At 43.1% G+C, this 23584-nt stretch overlaps 1 protein-coding gene across 1 annotated transcript; it reads left to right on the forward strand.

Annotated features, from left to right (window-relative positions):
* The first annotated feature begins 906 nt into the window (after nt 1-906).
* pb1 (polybromo-1) lies at nt 907-5368 on the forward strand. Its single transcript, NM_001160635.2, is given in 4 exon segments — nt 907-1038; nt 1754-1909; nt 4601-4698; nt 4832-5368. Coding segments are annotated over 3 exon segments (432 nt in total). The 5' UTR covers nt 907-1038; nt 1754-1771; the 3' UTR covers nt 5028-5368.
* Nucleotides 5369-23584: the final 18216 nt, after the last annotated feature.

The raw sequence follows: 23584 nt of genomic DNA on the forward strand, positions 1-23584 counted from the left end.
TACCGAGATGAGATCCTCAGACCCCTTGTGAGACCATATGCTGGTGCGGTTGGCCCTGGGTTCCTCCTAATGCAAGACAATGCTAGACCTCATGTGGCTGGCGTGTGTCAGCAGTTCCTGCAAGAGGAAGGCATTGATGCTATGGACTGGCCCGCCCGTTCCCCAGACCTGAATCCAATTGAGCACATCTGGGAAATCATGTCTCGCTCCATCCACCAACGCCATGTTGCACCACAGACTGTCCAGGAGTTGGCGGATGCTTTAGTCCAGGTCTGGGAGGAGATCCCTTAGGAGACCATCCGCCACCTCATCAGGAGCATGCCCAGGCGTTGTAGGGAGTTCATACAGGCACGTGGAGGCCACACACACTACTGAGCCTCATTTTGACTTGGATCAGCCTGTAGTGTGGTTTTCCACTTTAATTTTGAGTGTGACTCCAAATCCAGACCACCATGGGTTGATAAATTTGATTTCCATTGATAATTTGTGATTTTGTTGTCAGCACATTCAACTACGTAAAGAAAAAAGTATTTAATAAGAATATTTCATTAATTCAGATCTAGGATGTGTTATTTCAGTGTTCCCTTTATTTTTTTGAGCAGCGTATATACATGCTAATACTGCACTTGTCCTGACATACATCGTGTTCTTCCCTTCTCAAGGGACGCCATTTAACCGGCTGTCACAATCTCCGAACAATCAGCACGAACGCGCTCGGGATGTAGCGCTCAACAGTGCATCCCACTTATAAAGCAGCTGCTTCATATTGATGTTCCTCTTTATCAAAAGCTACCACGACGCTTTTCCATTTCAAACCAGCGCGCTCTTTCAACCACCACCCCCACAGTCTCGGCTTCATGCGTTTGATACCCTTTCAAGTCCCTGCCGCATCCACTGTTTTCAAATGGATCGCAGCTTTATAGGGTCACATCCGGTCACAATATACTGCCACGGGGGAGGAGCTTGACTAGCTAACGTTTCGAATGAATTGACTTTTTAACGAAACAATTTTGCTCAGGGAAACATACTACAATTCAGGTAAACCGGGATTGCATTTTGCTTTCAATTTGTTTATCAAAGTAGCATTACAACTAGCTTGTTAGCAGGCTAGCTCTAGTTTTTACGGTTTAGCGAACGTTTACATTTTAGGCGCTCGCCTTTGTAAGTTTACTTAGTCATCTAGCTAGCTAACAACGTTACTGCTAACTCTGTATTTATCAGCAGATTGTTAGCTAGATAGCGAGATAAACTAGCTAATATTCTACGTCGAAGATCCCATTTTCCCATGTTTGATAACTAGCTGCTACCTAGCTAACGTTACCGGTAGCCAGATAAAGTTAACACGGACGTATTTAAATGCTTTTCAGAGTTAATCTCTCAATGTTTGTGTGGCTACCGTGTTATGTTGCTACGGTGGTGTTGTTTTGCTGCCATGCTGTGTTGTCGTCTTTAGGTCTCTCTTTATGTAGCTAGTGTTGTGGTGTCTGTCTTGTCGTGATGTGTGTTTTGTCCTACTAGTGTACAGTACATTTTATTTTTAATCCCAGCCCTGCTCCCAGCGGGACTCTGTTTCTTTGTAGGCCGTCATTGTAAATCATAATATTTTCTTAATTGACTTGCCTAGTTAAATAAACGAATTATAATAAAATACTTCATCCTGTAACGTTACAGGTCTAGTCAGTGTTTATAATATTATTAAAAAATTGGATGGCTACTTAGCAAGCTAACGGTATTTGTGTGTGTTGTTGTGAAGGTACCATCAGTTATACCAATGAGTTCGAAAAGGAGAAGGGCCACCTCTCCATCCAGTAGTAGTGTGAGCGGAGGAGACTTTGACGATGCCTCCTCCTCCACTCCCGGAAGCGGGCGAAAGAGGAGAAGACCCTCTAATGTCCCTACGGTAGATCCTGTGAGTTGAATTTCTTACTCTTCTAGCTCTGATGCAGTGACGATTTTAGCATGTAGATCTTGGTGGGGCAAACTCCCCCCATTATTTTTATGCATGCCAGCAAAGCCACTAAACAATGCATTAATTGCACTATAACGGTGACAAACGGTGTCCACAAACTTTTAGGGCCTAAATAAAGCTGTCCCAACAGCAGATCTTTCTTTTCAGCACCATGGAGTGAATCCTTACCAACGCTACACCTAGCTATCAGCAGAGCCTTGTCTGGCAGCAAAATAGTTCATTCGGCCTCATTTACTGCCCTTAAAAAAACACAGCTGATATGGCTGACTTGCTTATACAAATGTGGTTTCTACTGACAATTAAGATGTCCCCTTATGCCATAGTTTGCACGACGAGCGGAAAAGAGGCAATGCATCATTTCGATGAAGACATTATTTGAGCAAGCTAGGATGGACGTAGTCAATATAAATATATTTTTTTCAGCCCTTTTGAAATGTACAGTGACAGAATTCCCGAACATGGGTCGTCGTTCTTACAGTATTCTCCCTGTACACGAAGTCAGAACTGTAGGATACATAAAGGGAGCATATAAGCAGACAATGAAAGCTCTTACAATATTCAGTGATTACATTTCTCTAAAACAGGCAATAGGCTACATGTGCACCACCAAGTTACAACAGTAGGCTAAGTTAAGAGAGGGAAAGGGACCAAATTAATTAGGGTGAGGCACATGAGCTACTATCAGCTTACTACACAACACACACATAGTGTTACTTTCTTAGCTACAGTATACATATCTCCCTGGCATATTACATCATTATGCAGCAGCATACAATACATTTATGGAATAACCTTGTTGTTCTGTGCTCAATTGAAGAGAAGGGCGGCCCTTCTTGTGGGCAAATTTTGTCATCAAAGTGGGACATTCTCTGGATTTATGGTGCTTTCAAGACAACTGGGGACTATTGGGGGAGGTGGGGGGGGGCAAGGTTGAAACGTCAGTGATCTTCAGGTCGGAGCTCTACAAAGAGGCCCAAGTTCTCAACTAGGATTGTTCAAAACTTATTTTCCCAGTTGAAGCTATTTTTTCCCCCCAGAGTTCCCAGTTGTCTTGAACTCACTGAAGTCTGAGATTTTCCAGTTGTTTTGAACATGGCAGAAGTCATGCTGGATTGACACCACGGCCAATCTATTCAACCTTTTCTGGCCCATGGTGTTATATGTGAATGTTTGTCCGTTTAAGCTTGGAAAAGAGACCCGTAAACCCAGACTTGGACTACACACCCACTCCACTGAATAGCAGACTAGTGATTGCTTTGCACCGCTTGCAGTTAGCCACTGATTCCTTCCAAACCACTCATTGCTGAATTTGGGATTTCCAACTTGTTGTGTAATGTTCATGTCAGATGAGCACCGATATGTTTTATCTATCATTTCTCTTCATATGACAAGGTTTGAAAAGGATTTGCCAGTAGATTGTCGACTTGATTCAAGATGACTGCTTGTCTAGCTTGCTAGCTAAGATTTTGAAAGTATGATGTTGACATGATCAGTCCAATCAAATATTGTGACCAGTGACCTTGAGCCTTTTTGGATGCGCACTTCTAATGTCAATCTATGGCAGCACCCAAGGGGCTTGAATCTTGCGGTGACGTAGTGTCCCCATGAGTGACAGAACACTGAGCCAATTACGGCGCAACTAGAGAACATTACCAACCCCTGCGCTCTGTATTTTCCGCTGGCTGCCCCACCACCACAGAAAGCAGTGAGCTAGGCTGAAATTAGTGTATTTTGGAGATGCCTTACTCAAGAAAGCAAAAAAGAAACCATGTTTGTATGCGGATTTATGAACTAACCCATTCAAAGAAAAGCTCATTTTTGGTCCATTTAAAATAACATCAAATTGATCTGAAATACAGTGTAGACATTGTTAATGTTGTAAATGACTATTGTAGCTGGAAACGGCTGATTTTTATGGAATATCTATATAGGAGTGCAGAGGCCCATTATGAGCAAACATCACTCCTGTGTTCCAATGGCACATTGTGCTAGCTAATCCAAGTTTATCATTTTAAAAGGCTAATTGATCATTAGAAAACCCTTTTGCAATTATGTTTCCACAGATGGAAACTGTGGTGCTGATTAAAGAAGCAATAAAGCTGTCCTTTAGATTAGTTGAGTATCTGGAGCATCAGCATTTGTGGGTTTGATTACAGGCTCAAAATGGCCAGAAACAGCGTGAGGTGTTCTCCCATTAGTGTTTGGAAGAAGCTAGCCAGATTTAGTTAGTTAGCTTGGGCTCTTGACTACTGTTGTGAGGTCAGAATGCTCGGATCAACCCTGCTCCTCGGCCAGAGCATCCGGTGTGCACTCTGAACGCTCCATGAGCGAAATGCACTGAATTTACGAATGGACAATCGAACAAAGCTCTTAATTTACGAACGCAGAGAGTGCAGTCTGACACTCCAGAGTGAATTTACGAATCCACCCTAACTATCCCTTTGATAAAGCTTGTGGTTATCTTTATCAACATCCTTGTTTTAGTCTTGGTCAGGTTTGTCATGTTTTATTTGTGTGATGCAGTGAATCCAAGTTTCCCAAACACGGAATTGTTTACTGTAACCTGCTTTGACCCACATTATTATTATTATTATTATTATTATTATTATTATCATGTTTTGTGTTCAACAGATTGCTGTGTGCCACGAGGTGTACAACACTGTCAGGGACCACAAGGACGACCAGGGAAGACTGCTTTGTGAGCTGTTCATCAGGGTACCAAAGAGAAGGTAAGGGTCATAACAAAACAATTTAGTCCCTCCCTTTCGCAACCCATTTTCTGATATTTGGTGCCAAATGACCATAGACGAAATGTAGAGGAAAAGCCCCCAGGTGTCTTATCTCTGCCTCTTCCTCCCCCAGGAAACAGCCAGACTACTATGAGGTGGTGTCCCAGCCCATAGACATGACCAAGATCCAGCAGAAGCTCAAGTCAGAGGACTACCAAGATGTGGAGCAGCTCACTGCTGATTTCCAGCTCATGTTCAACAACGCCAAGACCTACTATAAGGTGACACACACACTATGTGGATTGAAGTCTAAGCTGAAAATCGATTGAAAACTTGATTGTGCTGTACTTTGTGATATTACACTTTGTGATAACAAACTTTGTTAGTCTTTGACTAGTAGGAAACACATCCTTTAGACACAGCAGGTTATTCATGCTTTTATATCAGGGTTTCCGTTAGGATAATGTGGTACTGGACAACGTGACTTGGAAGATTTACATTTACTGGCCATTTTGAGAAATATACCGGAACCATATGCATTGGGTTTGTAACCCATTAGGGCGTCTACCTCCGGTGCTCGGAATGACAGAAATAACATTTACATTATGGTAATTCATCTTAACAGAACATTCAACTCCTGTAATGAAGCAGACAATAAAACGTCACTTTCAAACGTTTGCCTAAATGCAGTTCTAAACCGTGCACCTGATGCCAGCAGTATATGACCGAGATGAAAATCTCCTTAGAAAGAGGGTGACTCTAAAGATGCAACAACTAGGACGGGTTGCTAATATGACTAGGATTGTACCTTTGGCTTTGGACAACAAAATAAAGTTGATATGAAAATCAATAGAACAGGAGAGAAATGGCATATGAGGAAGTCTTTCATAGGCAGCGCAGGTGGCAAAAGGCCTAGTTGATTATTGAGTTGCGGCGGTCAGCGAAAAGCATATAAGTTATGTGAGAAGATTTAAAATATTGAGACATGAAGAAGGGGAGGGTGTGTGGCGAAGATAAGACTATAGGCGCGTCTTGTGCCTCAACTAGCCTACCTGGTTAAATAAAGGTGAAATAAATAAAAATCTCTCCAGAATGCATGCTCTCAGCTCTCCAGAATGCACTCAGCTGTCTCCTGACAATTATTTTGCTGTTTCATTGTGTGAATTGTTTATTTTTATCAATTCCCCATTACATGTGTCACGAGTAGTAAAATGTACTGTTAATGCCCGTCATTTTGTTAAATTAATTTATGTTAATGCTTTGTATTACTAATTAGGCCTATAGTCATTTACCATTCTCATTCTTGGGGTGGAAATGTGTTTTGCAGAGTTCACAACCTGCTACATTTGTGAGAAACAAGTTTAGGTTTATTTCATAAGTATCATTTATGAGTTTAGCCATTTTTTTCATTGTCTTTTGTTTGGAGTGCTCCATGTGAGCAATGAGCATAGGTCTGGTTTCTCTGTCTTGTTCATGTTGAGGGAGCAAGCACAGAAGTAGCCTACCTGGCCTGCTGTGCACATACAGTGGGGCAAAAAAGTATTTAGTCAGCCACCAATTGTGTAAGTTCTCCCACTTAAAAAGATGAGGCCTGTAATTTTCATCATAGGTACACTTCAACTATGACAGACAAAATGAGAAAAAAAATCCAGAACATCACATTGTAGGATTTTTTTATGAATTTATTTGCAAATTATGGTGGAAAATAAGTATTTGGTCACCTACAAACAAGCAAGATTTCTGGCTCTCACAGACCTGTAACTTCTTCTTTGAGAGGCTCCTCTGTCCTCCACTTGTTACCTGTATTAATGGCACCTGTTTGAACTTGTTATCAGTATAAAAGACACCTGTCCACAACCTCAAACAGTCACACTCCAAACTCCACTATGACCAAGACCAAAGAGCTGTCAAAGGACACCAGATACAAAATTGTAGACCTGCACCAGGCTGGGAAGACTGAATCTCCAATAGGTAAGCAGCTTGGTTTGAAGAAATCAACTGTGGGAGCAATTATTAGGAAATGGAAGACATACAAGACCACTGATAATCTCCCTCGATCTGGGGCTCCACGCAAGATCTCACCCCGTGGGGTCAAAATGATCACAAGAACGGTGAGCAAAAATCCCAGAACCACACGGGGGGACCTAGTGAATGACCTGCAGAGAGCTGGGACCAAAGTAACAAAGCCTACCATCAGTAACACACTACGCCGCCAGGGACTCAAATCCTGCAGTGCCAGACGTGTCCCCCTGCTTAAGCCAGTACATGTCCAGGCCCGTCTGAAGTTTGCTGGAGAGCATTTGGATGATCCAGAAGAAGATTGGGAGAATGTCATATGGTCAGATGAAACCAAAATATAACTTTTTGGTTAAAACTCAACTCGCCGTGTTTGGAGGACAAAGAATCCTGAGTTGCATCCAAAGAACACCATACCTACTGTGAAGCATGGGGGTGGAAATATCATGCTTTGGGGCTGTTTTTCTGCAAAGGGACCAAGACGACTGATCCGTGTAAAGGAAAGAATGAATGGGGCCATGTATCGTGAGATTTTGAGTGAAAACCTCCTTCCATCAGCAAGGGCATTGAAGATGAAACGTGGCTGGGTCTTTCAGCATGACAATGATCCCAAACACACCGCCCGGGCAACGAAGGAGTGGCTTCGTAAGAAGCATTTCAAGGTCCTGGAGTGGCCTAGCCAGTCTCCAGATCTCAACCCCATAGAAAATCTTTGGCGGGAGTTGAAAGTCCGTGTTGCCCAGCTACAGCCCCAAAACATCACTGCTCTAGAGGAGCTCTGCATGGAGGAATGAGCCAAAATACCAGCAACAGTGTGTGTCAAAACCTTGAGAAGACTTACAGAAAATGTTTGACCTCTGTCATTGCCAACAAAGGGTATATAACAAATTATTGAGATAAACTTTTGTTATTGACCAATACTTATTTTCCACCATAATTTGCAAATAAATTCCTACAATGTGATTTTCTGGATTTCTTTTTCTCATTTTGTCTGTCACAGTTGAAGTGTACCTATGATGAAAATTACAGGCCTCTCTCATCTTTTTAAGTGGGAGAACTTGCACAATTGGTGGCTGACTAAATACTTTTTTGACCCACTGTATGTAGGAAAGTGCCCAGTTGGGGATGTTTCCTGCTTGTCTTAACTTACCACATCCGCTACTAATAAACCAAGCTTTTCAGTAATTTTATAAGTGTTATATTTTTTTATTAACTTTTTACATCCATTGCGAATGATAGGTCTATTGTGAGGAACTATTAGGCTATTTGAAAAAAATCACCAAGCCTCAGTGGAAAAGTCATAAAATACAGTTTGCTTTTGCAAAAACAGCTGTCTGAGGGCTGTAATAGGCGGGTAGATACAATGTTGCAAGTTAGCTAGAAACCACTTCAGGCTGGATCCAGTTGATTGATTTGATACAATGTTGCACTTCACTAGCAATAATACCTCCAGTCAAGACAGATAGGAAAGGGAGGCAGACAGGCTGAGTAGAGAGATTAATGTGATTGAAAGACCTGGAATTTCCATTAGTATGTTTTATTTGTCAGCTTTATCTAATTTTACTTCGTTGACAATAAGTTATAGGCCACCAGATGCATTGGCCACCCCTGAGTTCCATGTGCTCATTTAGGCTATTTAGCCACCAATGATCACAGTGTATCAATGTGTCCATATGGCAGATGCTAGTGCTCTCGCATTAGTTGAGTTTGAACTTTTATATTTTTAGCAGTATAAATAAGATTTTTATGATTTAACGTGATAATGATTTTGAGAAACAAAACGTTATTATTGAAATGAAGCTGTTCCACGGAAATGCGCGTATGAAACTCATAACTGGCACGCAGATTGGAAGAAGTGGTAGGATAAATTGTATGCTTCCCCAAACTTGAAACAAGTCTTTATAAAATAATTGCCTACACATTTCTTTGTTTGGATTTTCAAGCAAGGTAGGACATGCATCATGAAATTAAGTAAAACATTCAGATTTCAAACGATGTTTTCAAAATGCATACTAGAGGTCGACCGGTTTAATTGGAATGGCCAATTTAATTAGGGCCGATTTCAAGTTTTCATACCAATCGGTATTTTTGGGCCCCGATTTTATTTATTTATTTAAAAAAACATATTTATTTAACCAGGCAAGTCCGTTAAGAACACATTATTTTCAATGGCGGGCCTAGGAACGGTGGGTTAACTGCCTCGTTCAGGGGCAGAAAGACAGATTTTCACCTTGTCGGCTCGGGGGATCCAATCTTGCAACCTTACAGTTAACTAGTCCAACGCAATAACGACCTGCCTCTCTCTCGTTGCACTCCACGAGGAGACTGCCTGTTACGCAAATGCAGTAAGCCAAGGTAAGTTGCTAGCTAGCATTAAACTTATCTTATAAAAAAACTATCAATCATAATCACTAGTTAACTACACATGGTTGATGATATTACTAGATATTATCTAGTGTGTCCTATGTTGCATATAATCTGACTGAGCATACAAGTATCTAAGTATCTGACTGAGCGGAAGCAGGCGCGTAAACATTCATTCAAACAGCACTTTCGTGTGTTTTGCCAGCAGCTCTTCGTTGTGCGTCAAGCATTGCACTGTTTATGACTTCAAACCTATCAACCCCCGAGATGAGGCTGGTGTGACCGAAGTGAAATGGCTGGCTAGTTAGCGTGCGCTAATAGCGTTTCAAACTTCACTCGCTCTGAGCCTTGGGGTGGTTGTTTCCCTTGCTCTGCATGGGTAACGCTGCTTCGATGTGGTGGCTGTTGTCGTTGTGTTGCTGGTTCGAGCCCGGGGAGGAGCGAGGAGAGGGACGGAAGCTATACGGTTACACTGGCAATACTAAAGTGCCTATAAGAACATCCAATAGTCAAAGGTTAATGAAATACAAATGGTATAGAGGGAAATAGTCCTATAATAACTATAACCTAAAACTTCTTACCTGGGAATATTGAAGACTCATGTTAAAAGGAACCACCAGCTTTCATATGTTCTCATGTTCTGAGCAAGGAACTGAAACGTTAGCTTTCTTACATAGCACATATTGCACTTTTACGTTCTTCTCCAACACTTTGTTTTTGCATTATTTAAACCAAATTGAACATGTTTCATTATCTAATTGAGGATAAATGGATTTTATTGATGTATTATATTAAGTTCAAATAAGTGTTAATTCAGTATTGTTGTAATTGTCATTATTACAAGTACATTTTTTAAATCTATTTTTAAATCGTCCGATTAATCGGTATCGGCTTTTTTGGTCCTCCAATAATCGGTATCGGCGTTGAAAAATCATAATCGGTCGACCTCTAATGCATACTGCCTCCAGCTAAAGTGGTGGGTGACGTGCTGATAGCCTGCCCACCGGTGGGGTTTTTTCTCCCGGGTCAATTTGGCCGAAAACAATTTTATTTATCGGCCTTTTGTTTTTCTGGCCAACAGCCAGCAATTACCGGCTAACGGAAACTCTGTTTTATCTCTGACTTGTCAGGCTGATGGTGTGGAGTACCAAGAGGCCTGCAGGTTGTGGGAACTCTATGTCCACACCAGGAATGAGTTTGTTCAGCCAGGGGATGGTGATGAAGATGACGACGATGGTGAAGACATCCTAGATAATCGTGCTCTCTTCACTGAAGATGAGGTAAAGATTAAAGATCATCTGACAAATATATCTATATATCATGAGATCTTTAAGCTCCATCCTGCTTTGCATGTCTATCTATCATGGACAATCTACATCATGTTAACTCAACTACATATACCTTTTATTCTCACCTCTTCTGTGTCTACAACATTTACCCTCAAGCTAAGTTTACTCATTGTTGACAAGCTCTGTAGACTTGCAACACTTGCAACTAAAGTTCCATAAGTACTGGATGTACGTGGGATCATAGCTTGTGGTTGTTCCTGTTTGCGCTGATCTACAGACCCCACCGAGCTGCCTGAAGGAGGTTTTGGAGCAGCTGCTAGATGCTGTAGTATCATACACGGACCCCTCAGGAAGGGTCATCAGTGAGCTCTTCCAGAAGCTGCCTTCCAAAGTGCACTACCCAGACTACTATGCCGTTATCAAGGAGCCCCTTGATCTGAGAGCCATCACTCAGAGAATACAGGTATCCTATTCACCTGATGCATTGCAATTTGTGTAGAATTGATTGACATCTAATTGGTTAAGCGTATTAATACATAAAAACATGAATATAGGCCAACTTGATATAATTTGTTATTTTGTGTAATCATATAAGACCTCATATAAGATGTGTAGCTCAGTTCGTAGAGCATGGCGCTTGCAGCACCAGGGTTGTGGGTTCGATTCCCGTGGGGGACCGGTATGAAAATGTATACTTTCACTACTGTCGGTCGCTCTGGATAAGAGCGCCTGCTAATTAACAAAAATGTAACTCTGTAACCTAACCATGATATTTTGTGAATCTTTGTCAGATTGGATACTACAAAAGTGTCACCGGCATGGCTAAGGATGTTGACCTTCTGGTGAAAAATGCAAAAACATACAATGAACCAGGATCTCAGGTTTTTAAGGTATATTTATCCTCCTATATGGCATAGGATATATTTTATACAGCATTTCCCTATTGGTATCTTATGTTCTTGTGAGTAGTTGTGCGGAAAGTCTAGTTTCAGTAGAGCCATGTTGTGCTCAAGATTTCCCTGCATGTCTACAACTTAGATGTTATAGAAAGCACACTAATCTCAATGCTTCCTTATTTGATGTCAAGGATGCTAACATCATCAAGAAGGTCTTCATCCAGAGAAAGACTGAGATAGACCATGCTGAGCCCACTAAGACCAGTGTCCGCATCAAGAACCGGAGGTCAGCCCAGGGAGACCGTTTCTCTGCCATCACCCTGGCTTTGCAGTACGGCTCAGAGAATGACGAGGACGCCCTGCTCTCTGGTGAGTTTGTCAACACAACAAACGCGCGCACACACTAACCAGATTTGAATTGTTGAGTCTTTGAGGCCAAGTCCTCTTCATAGCTTTATGTTGTTACGGTGTGGTTAAGTATGCGTGATTTTGTAAATGTGTGCACTTCTCTGTGTATCATGTGTTCCAGGCTCTGTGCATTATGACGAGGGTGAGTCTGAGGCGGAGTGCCTGAGCTCCAGTATGGACATGGGTAACCCAGTGTTCCAGCTGTACGAGGCTGTGAGGGGGGGCAGGAACAGCCAGGGACCGCTCCTTTCTGAACCCTTCCTCCAGCTGCCCTCCAGGAAAGAATACCCTGACTACTACCAGCAGATCAAACACCCCATCGCCCTGCAGCAGATCAGGTAGGAATAGGCTACTACAGTACATCGTCCTATAGGCACTGTACATGGAGAGTTGGTGTCCGTGTAGCTAACGTCAGTCAATGATGAAAAAGAGAATGTCCGCTCACAGTGTTGCTGCTCCCAATGCAATTTTTTTGTTCGTTTTTCTTTTCTCCTTTTTTGCGAGCAGCAAAACTCTATGGACCTTGTTTTTGTCCAGCTCCTGGTGCTATTTTGAATGTATGTAAAAACCCATCCATTCAGTGAATGATGAACTTCTTTGTCCCTGTCTCAGGGAGAAGATGAAGAATGGGGAGTACGAGAGTGTGGAGCAGATGGACTCTGACCTTACTCTGATGTTTGAGAACGCCAAGTGTTACAACGTGCCCACCTCAGGCATCTCCAAACGGGCCCTCCGGCTGCAGCAGATCCTGCTGGTCAGTAGAGGGACTTGGATCTTGTTTGCCCTTTGCCGTTGGTTTAGGAGGGGGCTCTCCAGCCCTGTTCCTGGGGACCTACCCTCTTGTAGAGTTTCACTCCAACCCCAGTTGTAACTAACCTGATCTAGTGCCTTGCAAAAGCATTCACCCCCCTTGACCCCTATTCACCCCCCTATTTTGTTGCATTACAACCAGTAATGTAAATGGATTTTTATTAGGATTTCATGTAATGGACATACACAAAATAGTCCAAATTGATGAAGTGAAGTGAGAAAAAAATTGTTTAAAAAAATTATTTAAAAAAAAAATGGAAAAGTGGTGTGTGCGCATATATTCACCCCCTTTGCTATGAAGCCCCTAAATAAGATCTGGTGCAACCAATTACCTTCAGAAGTCACATAATTAGTTAGATTGCACACAGGTGGACTTTAAGTGTCACATGATCTCAGTATATATACACACCTGTTCTGAAAGGCCCCAGAGTCTGCAACACCACAAAGTGGCACTATGAAGACCAAGGAGCTCTCCAAACAGGTCAGGGTCAAAGTTGTGGAGAAGTACAGATCAGGGTTGGGTTATAAAAAAATATCTGAAACTTTGAATACCCCATGGAGCACCATTTTAAATCCATTATTAAAAAATGTAAAGAATATGACACCACGACAAACCTGCCAAGAGAAGGCCGCCCACCAAAACTCACGGACCAGGCAAGGAGGGCATTAATCAGAAAGGCAACAAAGAGACCAAAGATTACCTTGAAGGAGCTGCAAAGCTCCACAGCAGCGATTTAATTAACTGTCCATAGGACCACTTTAAGCCGTACCCTCCACAGAGCTGGGCTTTACGGAAGAGTGGCCAGAAAAAAAATAAGCAAACATGTTTGGTGTTCGCCAAACGGCATGTGGGAGACTCCCCAAACATATGGAAGAAGGTACTCTGGTCAAATGAAACTAAAATTGTGCTTTTTGGCCATCAAGGAAAACGCTATGTCTGGCGCAAACCCAACACCTCTCATCACCCCGAGAACACCATCCCAACAGTGAAGCATGGTGGCGGCAGCATCATGCTGTGGGGGTGTTTTCCATCGGCAGGGACTGAGAAACTGGTCAAAATTGACGGAATGATGGATGTCTCTAAATACAGGGAAATTCTTGAGGGAAACCCGTTTCAGTCTTCCAGAGATTTCAGACAATGCCCCTAAGCATACTGCTAAAGCAACACTCCGGTGGTTTAGGGGGAACATTTAAACGTATTGGAATGGCCTAGTCAAAGCCCAGACTTCAATCCAATTGAGAATCTGTGGTATGACTTAATGATTGCTGTACACCAGCAGAACCCATCCAACTTGAAGGAGCTAGAGCAGTTTGGCCTTGAAGAATGGGCAAAAATCCCAGTGGTTAGATGTGCCAAGCTTATAGAGACATACTCCAAGAGACTTGCAGCTGTAATTGCTGCAAAGGGTGGCTCTATAAAGCATTGACTTTGAGGGGGCGAATAGTTATGCACGCTCAGGCACCCCCCCCAAAATCTATTTTAATTTCAGGTTGGCAACAAAATTGGAAAAATGCCAAGGGGGGTGAATACTTTCATAAGCCACTGTATAGCTTATCAACCAGATAATTATTAGAATCAGGTGCGCTAGATTGGGGTTGGAGAAAAAGCGGTAGCTCTCCAGGAACAAGGTTGGAGAGCCCTGGTTTAGGGTAAGAGCTGAATATATTAAACTAGTTCAGAGTTCACTGGTAGGATTTCTTTCTGGTGGTGGGTTGGGACTGGAACTGTAGGAATACAAGACATAAAAATGCTAATTCTGGTAGGGTTTCTATATAACAGTGGTGGCTGCTGAGTGGAGGGTGGCTCATAATAATGGCCAGAACGGAGCAAATGGAATGGCATCAAGCACATGGAAACCATGTTTTTGATACCATTCCACTTATTCCGCTCCAGCCATTACCATGGGCCCGTCCTCCCCAATTAAGGTTCCACCAACCTCCTGTGCTGTATACAAAATCATTTAAGACCGAATGGTGAGTAGTACACTATTGTTATTGTTTTGAATGCAGTATGTAATGAATGTTTTGCAGCTTAAGAAGAGGGAGCTTTTGAGGAGAGGTGACGAAGAGGAACAGGACAGCATTCTGTCCTCTGACACAGGAACTGGCAGTACCACCAAGAGGAAAAGGTAGGACCACTTCTCTCGTTCTCTACATAGATGCCGATTGTTGCCATCTCACACCAAGTCAACCACCTATCGATTTCTGTGTCTATCTACAACAGCTGCCCTCATGCTTATAAGTCACAGTAGGTTGGTGGCACCTTAATTGTGCAGGACGGCCTCATAGTAATGGCTGGAACAGAATGGACGGAATGGTATCGAACGCATCTAACACATGGTTTCCATGAGTTTACCATTCCATTGACGCCAATCCAGCCTATGTTATGAGCTGTCCTTCCCTCAGCAGCCTCCTGTGTTATAAGTTGACCCTTTGTCAAGCTAAGTAGATCTGCAACACTTGCACTCAAGTTGCCTACAGGCGGCCAGGTTTTTTTTAAAATCAAATCTATAAAGCATTAATTCGCTATCCTGACAACTTGTGTTAGCTAATATTGCATTCATACATATTTTATATTTCATTTAAAAAAGTAACTTCACTAACCCAGGCTTCTCTTGCCCTGCAGCCATAAGAAGAACATGAAGAACCGTATGAAGGCACTGTATGCTGCAGTGACTGAAGCCAGAGAGCCAGGGACCAACCGGAGGCTCTGTGATCTGTTCATGGTCAAGCCCTCCAAGAAGGATTACGCAGACTACTACAAGGTAGATATAAGTTCAACACAAGGCTTTCACAATCCACTAGTTGGTGGTAGCTAGGGTCAATTAATCAACGTTTTTCTTTAAACGTACCAATCTTACTTTCCATGACAAAATGTAGTCCGGTGTATTGGACGTATCCTATTGCAGTGTAGAAACGCCACACATGTTTTATATCCAAGCAGAATCTTGTTTATTTGAAAAGCGTATCTCGGGTTCAGCAATGGAAAGTATCTTGGAATTGTTATTTTTATTCCCCAATGTTGGAATCGATACAGATGCTGTGGATCGACTAATCTATGAACCTAACTCCTCCCTACTATCAGGTGATCCTGGAGCCCATGGACCTTAAGACCATCGAGCACAACGTCCGCTCAAAGCGCTACGCCACCGAAGAAGCCCTGATGGACGACATGAGGCTGATGTTCCGCAATGCACGTCACTACAACGAGGAGGGATCTCAGGTAGGACCACAGCCAATCACTCACAGGGCCATGTCGCTGTGAACAGTGTGAAGCGAACCGGTGCACATGCGCAGATAGTGTGTGAGAGCAAAGTGTTGTATCTCGCTCATTCAGTATCCTCAGCTATTCATTGATGATAGGCCCTGCTTTACTGAAGTTGAAAGACATTGTGAGATTATTACATTGCAAGATACAGCTTTTGATTGTCGTTAGGTAGGTCTAGTGCACGGTCTGACTGTCTACTAGGTGGCCGACCTGCCTGTACAGTGCCCCTCCCCTCTCTCGCCATCCCTCGCTAGCTTGCTATGACGACAGTGAGACCCAAAGAATTGCTGGCATTATGAATTCACGTGGAATTTCTTCTTCTCATTATAACAGAAAACTGATTTTGAAAAAATAAAAATGTCAGTTTAAACATTTAGATCGTTTTTTTTTTTCAATTTGCCATATCCCTAGTAGGTGTAAAACTGGGTGGGACTGACTACCTGAACTTGTCCAGTAAGAAACTGAATGCTGTCTATTCTATTCCTTAATGAACACAACCCTGGGCTAAATTTACAACAAAAGGGAGGGTTGAGTGACATGTTCTGATGTTGTTTTGCTGTGAAGGTTTATAACGACGCTGGCATCCTGGAGAAGATAGTGAAGGACAAGAGGAAGGAGCTAGGAGCTTCTCCCGAAGAGGACACTGACAACATGGGATCTCCTAAGCTCAAACTAAGTGTGTTTCACTCTTCTCTATGGCCGTTTTAACATTACTTCCGAAAAATTCCAAGAAAACATACACCTTAGCCAAATACACTTAAACTTTTTCACAATTCCTGACATTTAATCCTAGTAAAGATTCACTGTCTTAGGTCAGTTAGGATCACCACTTTATTTTAATAATGTGAAATGTCAGAATAATAGGGGGGAAGAGTGATTTTTTTCAGAATTTCTTTCTTTCATCATATTCCCAGTGGGTCAGAAGTTTACGTACACTCAATTGGTATTTGGTAGCATTGCCTTTAAATTGTTTAACTTGGGTCAAACGTTTCGGTAGCCTTCCACAAGCTTCCCACAATAAGTTGGGTGAATTTTGGCCCATTCCTTTGACAGAGCTGGTGTAACCGAGTCGGGGTTTGTAGGCCTCCTTGCTCGCACATGCTTTTTCAGTTCTGCCCACAAATGTTTATAGGATTGAGGTCAGAGCTTTATGATGGCCACTCCAATACCTCAACTTTGTTGTCCTTAAGCCATTTTGCCACAACTTTGGAAGTATGCTTGGGGTCATTGTCCATTTGGAAGACCCGTTTCCAGCCAAGCTTTAACTTCCTGACTGATATTCTTGCTTCAATATATCTACATAATTTTCCTCCCTCATGAAGCCATCTATTTTGTGAAGTGCACCAGTCCCTCCGGTAGCAAAGCACACCCACAACATGATGCTGCCACCCCATGCTTCACGGTTGGGATGGTGTTCTTCAGCTTGCAAGCCTCCCCGTTTTTCCTCCAAACATAACGATGGTCATTATGGCCAACTGTTCTATTTTTGTTTCATCAGACCAGAGGACATTTCTCCAAAAAGTACGATCTTTGTCCCAATGTGCAGTTGCAAACCATAGTCTGGCTTTTTTATGGCGGTTTTGGAGCAGTGGCTTCTTCCTTGCTGAGTGGCCTTTCAGGTTATATCGATATAAGATTTGTTTTACTATGGATATAGATACTTTTGTACCTATTTCCTCCAGCATCTTCACAAGGTCCTTTGCTGTTGTTCTGGGATTAATTTGCACTTTTAGCACCAAAGTACATTCATCTCTAGGAGACAGAACGCGTCTCCTGAGCGGTATGACGGCTGCGTGGTCCCATGGTGTTAATACTTGTGTACTATTGTTTGTACAGATGAATGTGGTACCTTCAGGCATTTGGAAATTGCTCCCATGGATGAACCAAACTTGTTGAGGTCTACATTTTCATTCCTGATGTCTTGGCTGATTTCTTTTGATTTTCCCATGATGCCAAGCAAAGAGGCACTGAGTTTGAATGCAGGCCTTGAAATACATCTACAGGTACACCTCCAATTGACTCAAATGATGTCAATTAGCTTATCAGAAGCTTCTAAAGCCATGACATCATTTTCTGGAATCTTCCAAGCTGTTTATGTAAACTTCTGACCCACTGGAATTGTGATACAGTGAATTATAAGTGAAATAATTTGTCTGTAAGCAATTGTTGGAAAAAGGACTTGTGTCATGCACAAAGTAGATGTCCTGACCGACTTGCCAAAACTATAGTTTGTTAACAAGAAATTTTTGGAGTGGTTGAAAAACGAGTTTTAATGACTCCAACCTAAGTGTATGTAAACTTCCCTCTTCAACTGTATATCTTGCTGTTTTGATTACATTTTCATGGAATTGTCTCTGTAGGGAAGAGTGGTGTGTCTCCTAAGAAGTCCAATAAGTGCCTGACCCCCCTGCAGCAGCGCCTCAACGAGCTGTATGACGCTGTGAGGAACTACACAGACGCCAGGGGGCGACGTATCTCCACCATCTTCCTGCGCCTGCCGTCCCGTGCCGAGCTGCCTGACTACTACGCCACCATCAAGAGGCCCATCGACATGGAGCGCCTGCGCAGGTAAGCTAGAGGCTAACCTGTGTGTGTGTGTGTGGTAGTGATGCGCGGGTTGACTCATAGAACCGCAGGAACTGCGGGTTATCTGAGGGTTTAGGGTCATGTAATATTGTGTGGATAAAGGCTGGGTTGAATAAAGAGAAAACAATGCCTTACATTCATGGATGTTTTATAATTCTTGTGCAATTTATATTTCTAGGCTACATTGAGGTTTTTCTTTCATTATTTTAGGCTAACTGTACGCGTGCCAAATAGTCAACAAATTATTTTGGGAACGGGCAAAAAAAAAAAGCACGCGTTAATCCACGGCGGCAAAAAGGACAATGTCAGAGTTTTATTCAATATGAGAAAAGCTGTGAAATGGAGAGTTGAAAATAGAGCAAAGGGAGGGACAGAAATGTAATGTTTTGGAAAGATGTGGTAAAAGGATGATAGCAGTACAGTCTATGTGTAATTGTGAGGGCTATACAAATTCAACAGTCACAAGACTGGGACTTCAAATAAGCCTATGACACGTTAAGGGAACTGTAGCCTACTGTTCGGATGGGTTAAATGGAAAATGAAATCTGGACACTGACTCTATGTCTATAACCTCTCACATAGCCTTAATATTATCTCCTGAATTAAGCATTTCTTACAGTAAATTTAGGCTATACACCAAATGTAGGCTACATTTTGACTTGGAAACATGAGTTGAGACAAAATCTTTCTTTCAGTATCTTGAGAGAATGTGAATGCACAGTTAGCACCACTACAGCCCGAATCTATCTTTATCAGCATCATAAAAGCTGATAGTATTTCAACCACAAAATATGCATCCAAGCTGAACTAAAATCTCATCAGAAACATGTTGGGTCGTTTTCACAGATTTCTATTTCCTTACAACCGGTCAAACTGATGTAATTTGGAAGTTTGAATCCCAGTAAATATTTCAATTTTTTAAGTTATTGCATTTTCTCCTCAGCCCCTAAACATCTTTAGCTCCGCGAAAGAAGCAGAGATGACAGAGAACTTTACCAATGTCAACTAGATTGAAGCATTCATTCTGTTGAATTCTTATTTTTTTTTTTAATTTCACCTTTATTTAACCAGGTAGGCTAGTTGAGAACAATTCTCATTTACAACCTGGCCAAAATAAAGCAAAGCAGTGCGACACAAACAACAACAGAGTTACACATGAAATAAACAAACATACAGTCAACAATACAATAGAAAAAGTCTATATACAGTGTGCAAATGAGATAGGATAATGGAGGTAAGGCAATACGTGGGCATAGTGGCAAAATAATTACAATATAGCAAATAAACACTGGAGTGATTGATGTGCAGAAGATGAGTGTGCAAGTAGAGTATTATGTATTATGACATTATTCTGGTGCGCAAGGGTTTATTTAGTATTCTAGTGTAACATATAATGAGAGGAGAGAAGCTGCATGTATCTAATATAGACAAGTTGACTAAGAAATAGCCTACCAAAATGTCAGAAATTATAAGCAGAACCATATTTATCAGGTAAGAAACTCCTGCACCTCCTGTCAACTCTTTCTGCCATCTCTGACTGTAGTCCACAGCGAATTCTCTAAATTAGCGGGTCAGGGTTGAGTATGTGCCTCAGATTTTCACTTTATTACATATAGTTGGGTGGTTGCGGGTGGGTTATTAGCAATTGCAGGTGGGTGCGGATGAACAAACAGCTGACCCTTCCACCACTAGTGTGTGGCTAGCTAAAGGTTAGGTTGCTGGGTGGTTAGAGAGGTGTGCCAGGAACTAAGGTTGCCCTGTTTGAATCCCAGCTCTAACGGGGAAAAGCTGTTGTGGAGTGAGCCAGCAACTGGAGGGTTGCTTGTGTAAGTATCCTTGAGCAGGGCACTTATCCCCTAAACTGCATCAGTGGCACTTGGGGTTGGGATCTGATAAAACTAAAAACAACCTTTCATTCAGTAGAATAAAATAAGAAGAGTATAATACAAAAATAACAGGTATCAGAATAAAATTGACTGTAACATCAACGTCAATGACGTTTATTTGAGTATGATTTGCCCTCCAAAAATGAATAATTAAATAAATACTACATAGGTTGTTGTAGCTCTATTTGAATGAAGTGAGATAAATGACGAGTCCATAAAGCAAACCATATTAAGTAAAGATGTAAAAAAAAAAAAATATATATATATATATACATATATACATACACACTGCTCAAAAAAATAAAGGGAACACTTAAACAACACAATGTAACTCCAAGTCAATCACACGTCTGTGAAATCAAACTGTCCACATAGGAAGCAACACTGATTGACAATAAATTTCATATGCTGTTGTGCAAATGGAATAGACAACAGGTGGAAATTATAGGAAATTAGCAAGACACCCCCAATAAAGGAGTGGTTCTGCAGGGGGTGACCACAGACCACTTCTCAGTTCCTATGCTTCCTGGCTGATGTTTTGGTCACTTTTGAATGCTGGCGGTGCTTTCACTTTAGTCGTAGCATGAGACGGAGTCTACAACCCACACAAGTGGCTCAGGTAGTGCAGCTCATCCAGGATGGCACATCAACGCGACCTGTGGCAAGAAGGTTTGCTTTGTCTGTCAGTGTAGTGTCCAGAGCATGGAGGCGCTACCAGGAGACAGGCCAGTACATCAAGAGACGTGGAGGAGGCCGTAGGAGGGCAACAACCCAGCAGCAGGACCGCTACCTTCGCCTTTGTGCAAGGAGGAGCAGGAGGAGCACTGCCAGAGCCCTGCAAAATGACCTCCAGCAGGCCACAAATGTGCATGTGTCTGCTCAAACTGTCAGAAACAGACTCCATAAGGGTGGTATGAGGGCCCTACGTCCACAGGTGGGGGTTGTGCTTACAGCCCAACACCGTGCAGGACGTTTGGCATTTGCCAGAGAACACCAAGATTGGCAAATTCGCCACTGGCACTCTGTGCTCTTCACAGATGAAAGTAGGTTCACACTGAGCACATGTGACAGAGTCTGGAGACGCCGTGGAGAACGTTCTGCTGCCTGCAACATCCTCCAGCATGACCGGTTTGGTGGTGGGTCAGTCATGGTGTGGGGTGGCATTTCTTTAGGGCGCCGCACAGCCCTCCATGTGCTCGCCACTGCCATTAGGTACCGAGATGAGATCCTCAGACCCCTAGTGAGACCATATGCTGGTGCGGTTGGCCCTGGGTTCCTCCTAATGCAAAACAATGCTAGACCTCATGTGGCTGGAGTAAGTCAGCAGTTCCTGCAAGAGGAAGGCATTGATGCTATGGACTGGCCCGCCCCTTCCCCAGACCTGAATCCAATTGAGCACTTCTGGGACATCATGTCTCGCTCCATCCACCAATGCCATGTTGCACCACAGACTGTCCAGGAGTTGGCGGATGCTTTAGTCCAGGTCTGGGAGGAGATCTCTCAGGAGACCATCCGCCACCTCATCAGGAGCATGCCCAGGCGTTGTAGGGAGGTCATATAGGCACGTGGAGGCCACACACACTACTGAGCCTCATTTTGACTTGTTTTAAGGACATTACATCAAAGTTGGATCAGCCTGTAGTGTGGTTTTCCACTTTAATTTTGAGTGTGACTCCAAATCCAGACCTCCATGGGTTGATACATTTGATTTCCATTGATCATTTTTGTGTGATTTTGTTGTCAGCACATTCAACTATGTAAAGAAAAAAGTATTTAATAAGGATTTTTCATTCATACAGATCTAGGATGTGTTATTTTAGTGTTCCCTTAATTTTTTTGAGCAGTGTATATTTCTCCCTGTTTCAATAGAAAATGCAATGATCTTATCATCTTGTTCTCCAGCCATATGGCGGGAGGCCGATACCAGGACGTGGATGCTCTGGTGGAAGACTTTGCAGTGATGTTCAACAACGCCTGTACCTACAACGAGCCAGAGTCCCTGATCTACCGTGACGCTCTGCTCCTCCACCGCGTGCTCCTGGATACCCGGCGGCTGCAGGAGGGAGGGGAGGAGGGCGGCGGCTCTCCCCCTGCTGTAGGGCCAGTGGTCATGGAACTGATCAGGAACCTGTTTGTGTCTGTGCTGGCGCACCAGGACGAGGAGGGGAGGTGTTACAGCGACTCACTGGCTGAGATCCCTGCCCAGGTAAGAGAAAGGAGATCGCCCATACTCTACCTGGTGCTGCCGTATTCATAGTGTCTCGGGGTAGGAGTGCTGATCTAGGATCAGGTCCCCCACTGTCTATGTAATCTTATTCATTGTGATCTAAAAGGCAAAACCTATCATAATTCAGCACTCATATGGCCCTTGGTTATGCTCTTAAAAATAACTGATGTTTAAGATATCAGCAAAGTCATTCAGAGTTTTTAATAGCAACTGTTTTTCTGAACGACAAATAAAACTGTTAACTGACTTCAACAGGACCCGACCAGCCCGGAGAACCCTCCGCTCAACTTCGACGTGATCCGGGCCAACATAGACCGAGGACGCTACCGCAGGCTGGACGTGTTCCAGGAGCACATGTTCAATGTGCTGGAGAAGGCCAGGCGCCTGCACAGGTACGTAGTCAATAGAAAGGCCTTTTGAATTACTCTCCAACCTTTTTTAGTCTTGAACCACCCCCAGAACACTCACCTTGCCCTGTCTCTTCCCAGGACGGACTCTGAGATCTTTGAGGATGCGGTGGAGCTGCAGCAGTTCTTTATAAAGATCCGGGATGAGATATGTAAGAACGGAGAGATCCTCCTCTCTCCTGCGCTCAGCTACACCTCCAAACACCTGCACAATGACGTGGAGCAGGAAAAGAGAGAGAAACTACCTAAGGAGATAGAGGAGGACAAACTGAAGAAGGAGGAGGAGAACAAAGGTGTGTTAGTGCGTGATGGCGTTGTGGCCGGGTATGTGTGTGTAGAATACGTGCATTTCTTCTGTGCTGGTGTGTGATTGCCAGTGCAGGTGATTGATGTGACATAGACTCTGAGTCTGAAGCGTATACAATGTGAGAGCTATTATAATATTCTAATTTACTTCCAGAGGAGGGAGAGAAGGCTGAGGACCCAGCTGGGGGAGGTGCGGGGCCAGAGAGGACATACCGTCAGGACTGCAGCTTTGAGAACAGAACCTACCACGTGGGTGACTGTGTCTACGTGCAGCCAGCCGAGGCCAACCTCAAGCCTCACATCGTCTGCATCGAGCGCCTGTGGGAGGATGAAGCAGGTAACCAACTCAACACGCAGGTTTAGACATGCACGCTTTGAGACACACACACACACACTCTTACTGCTTTCTGACACTCCCTCCTG

Source organism: Oncorhynchus mykiss, chromosome 17 (assembly GCF_057628025.1).
Source record: "Oncorhynchus mykiss isolate SJ-2025 chromosome 17, ASM5762802v1, whole genome shotgun sequence".
Taxonomy (NCBI): Eukaryota; Metazoa; Chordata; class Actinopteri; order Salmoniformes; family Salmonidae; genus Oncorhynchus; species Oncorhynchus mykiss.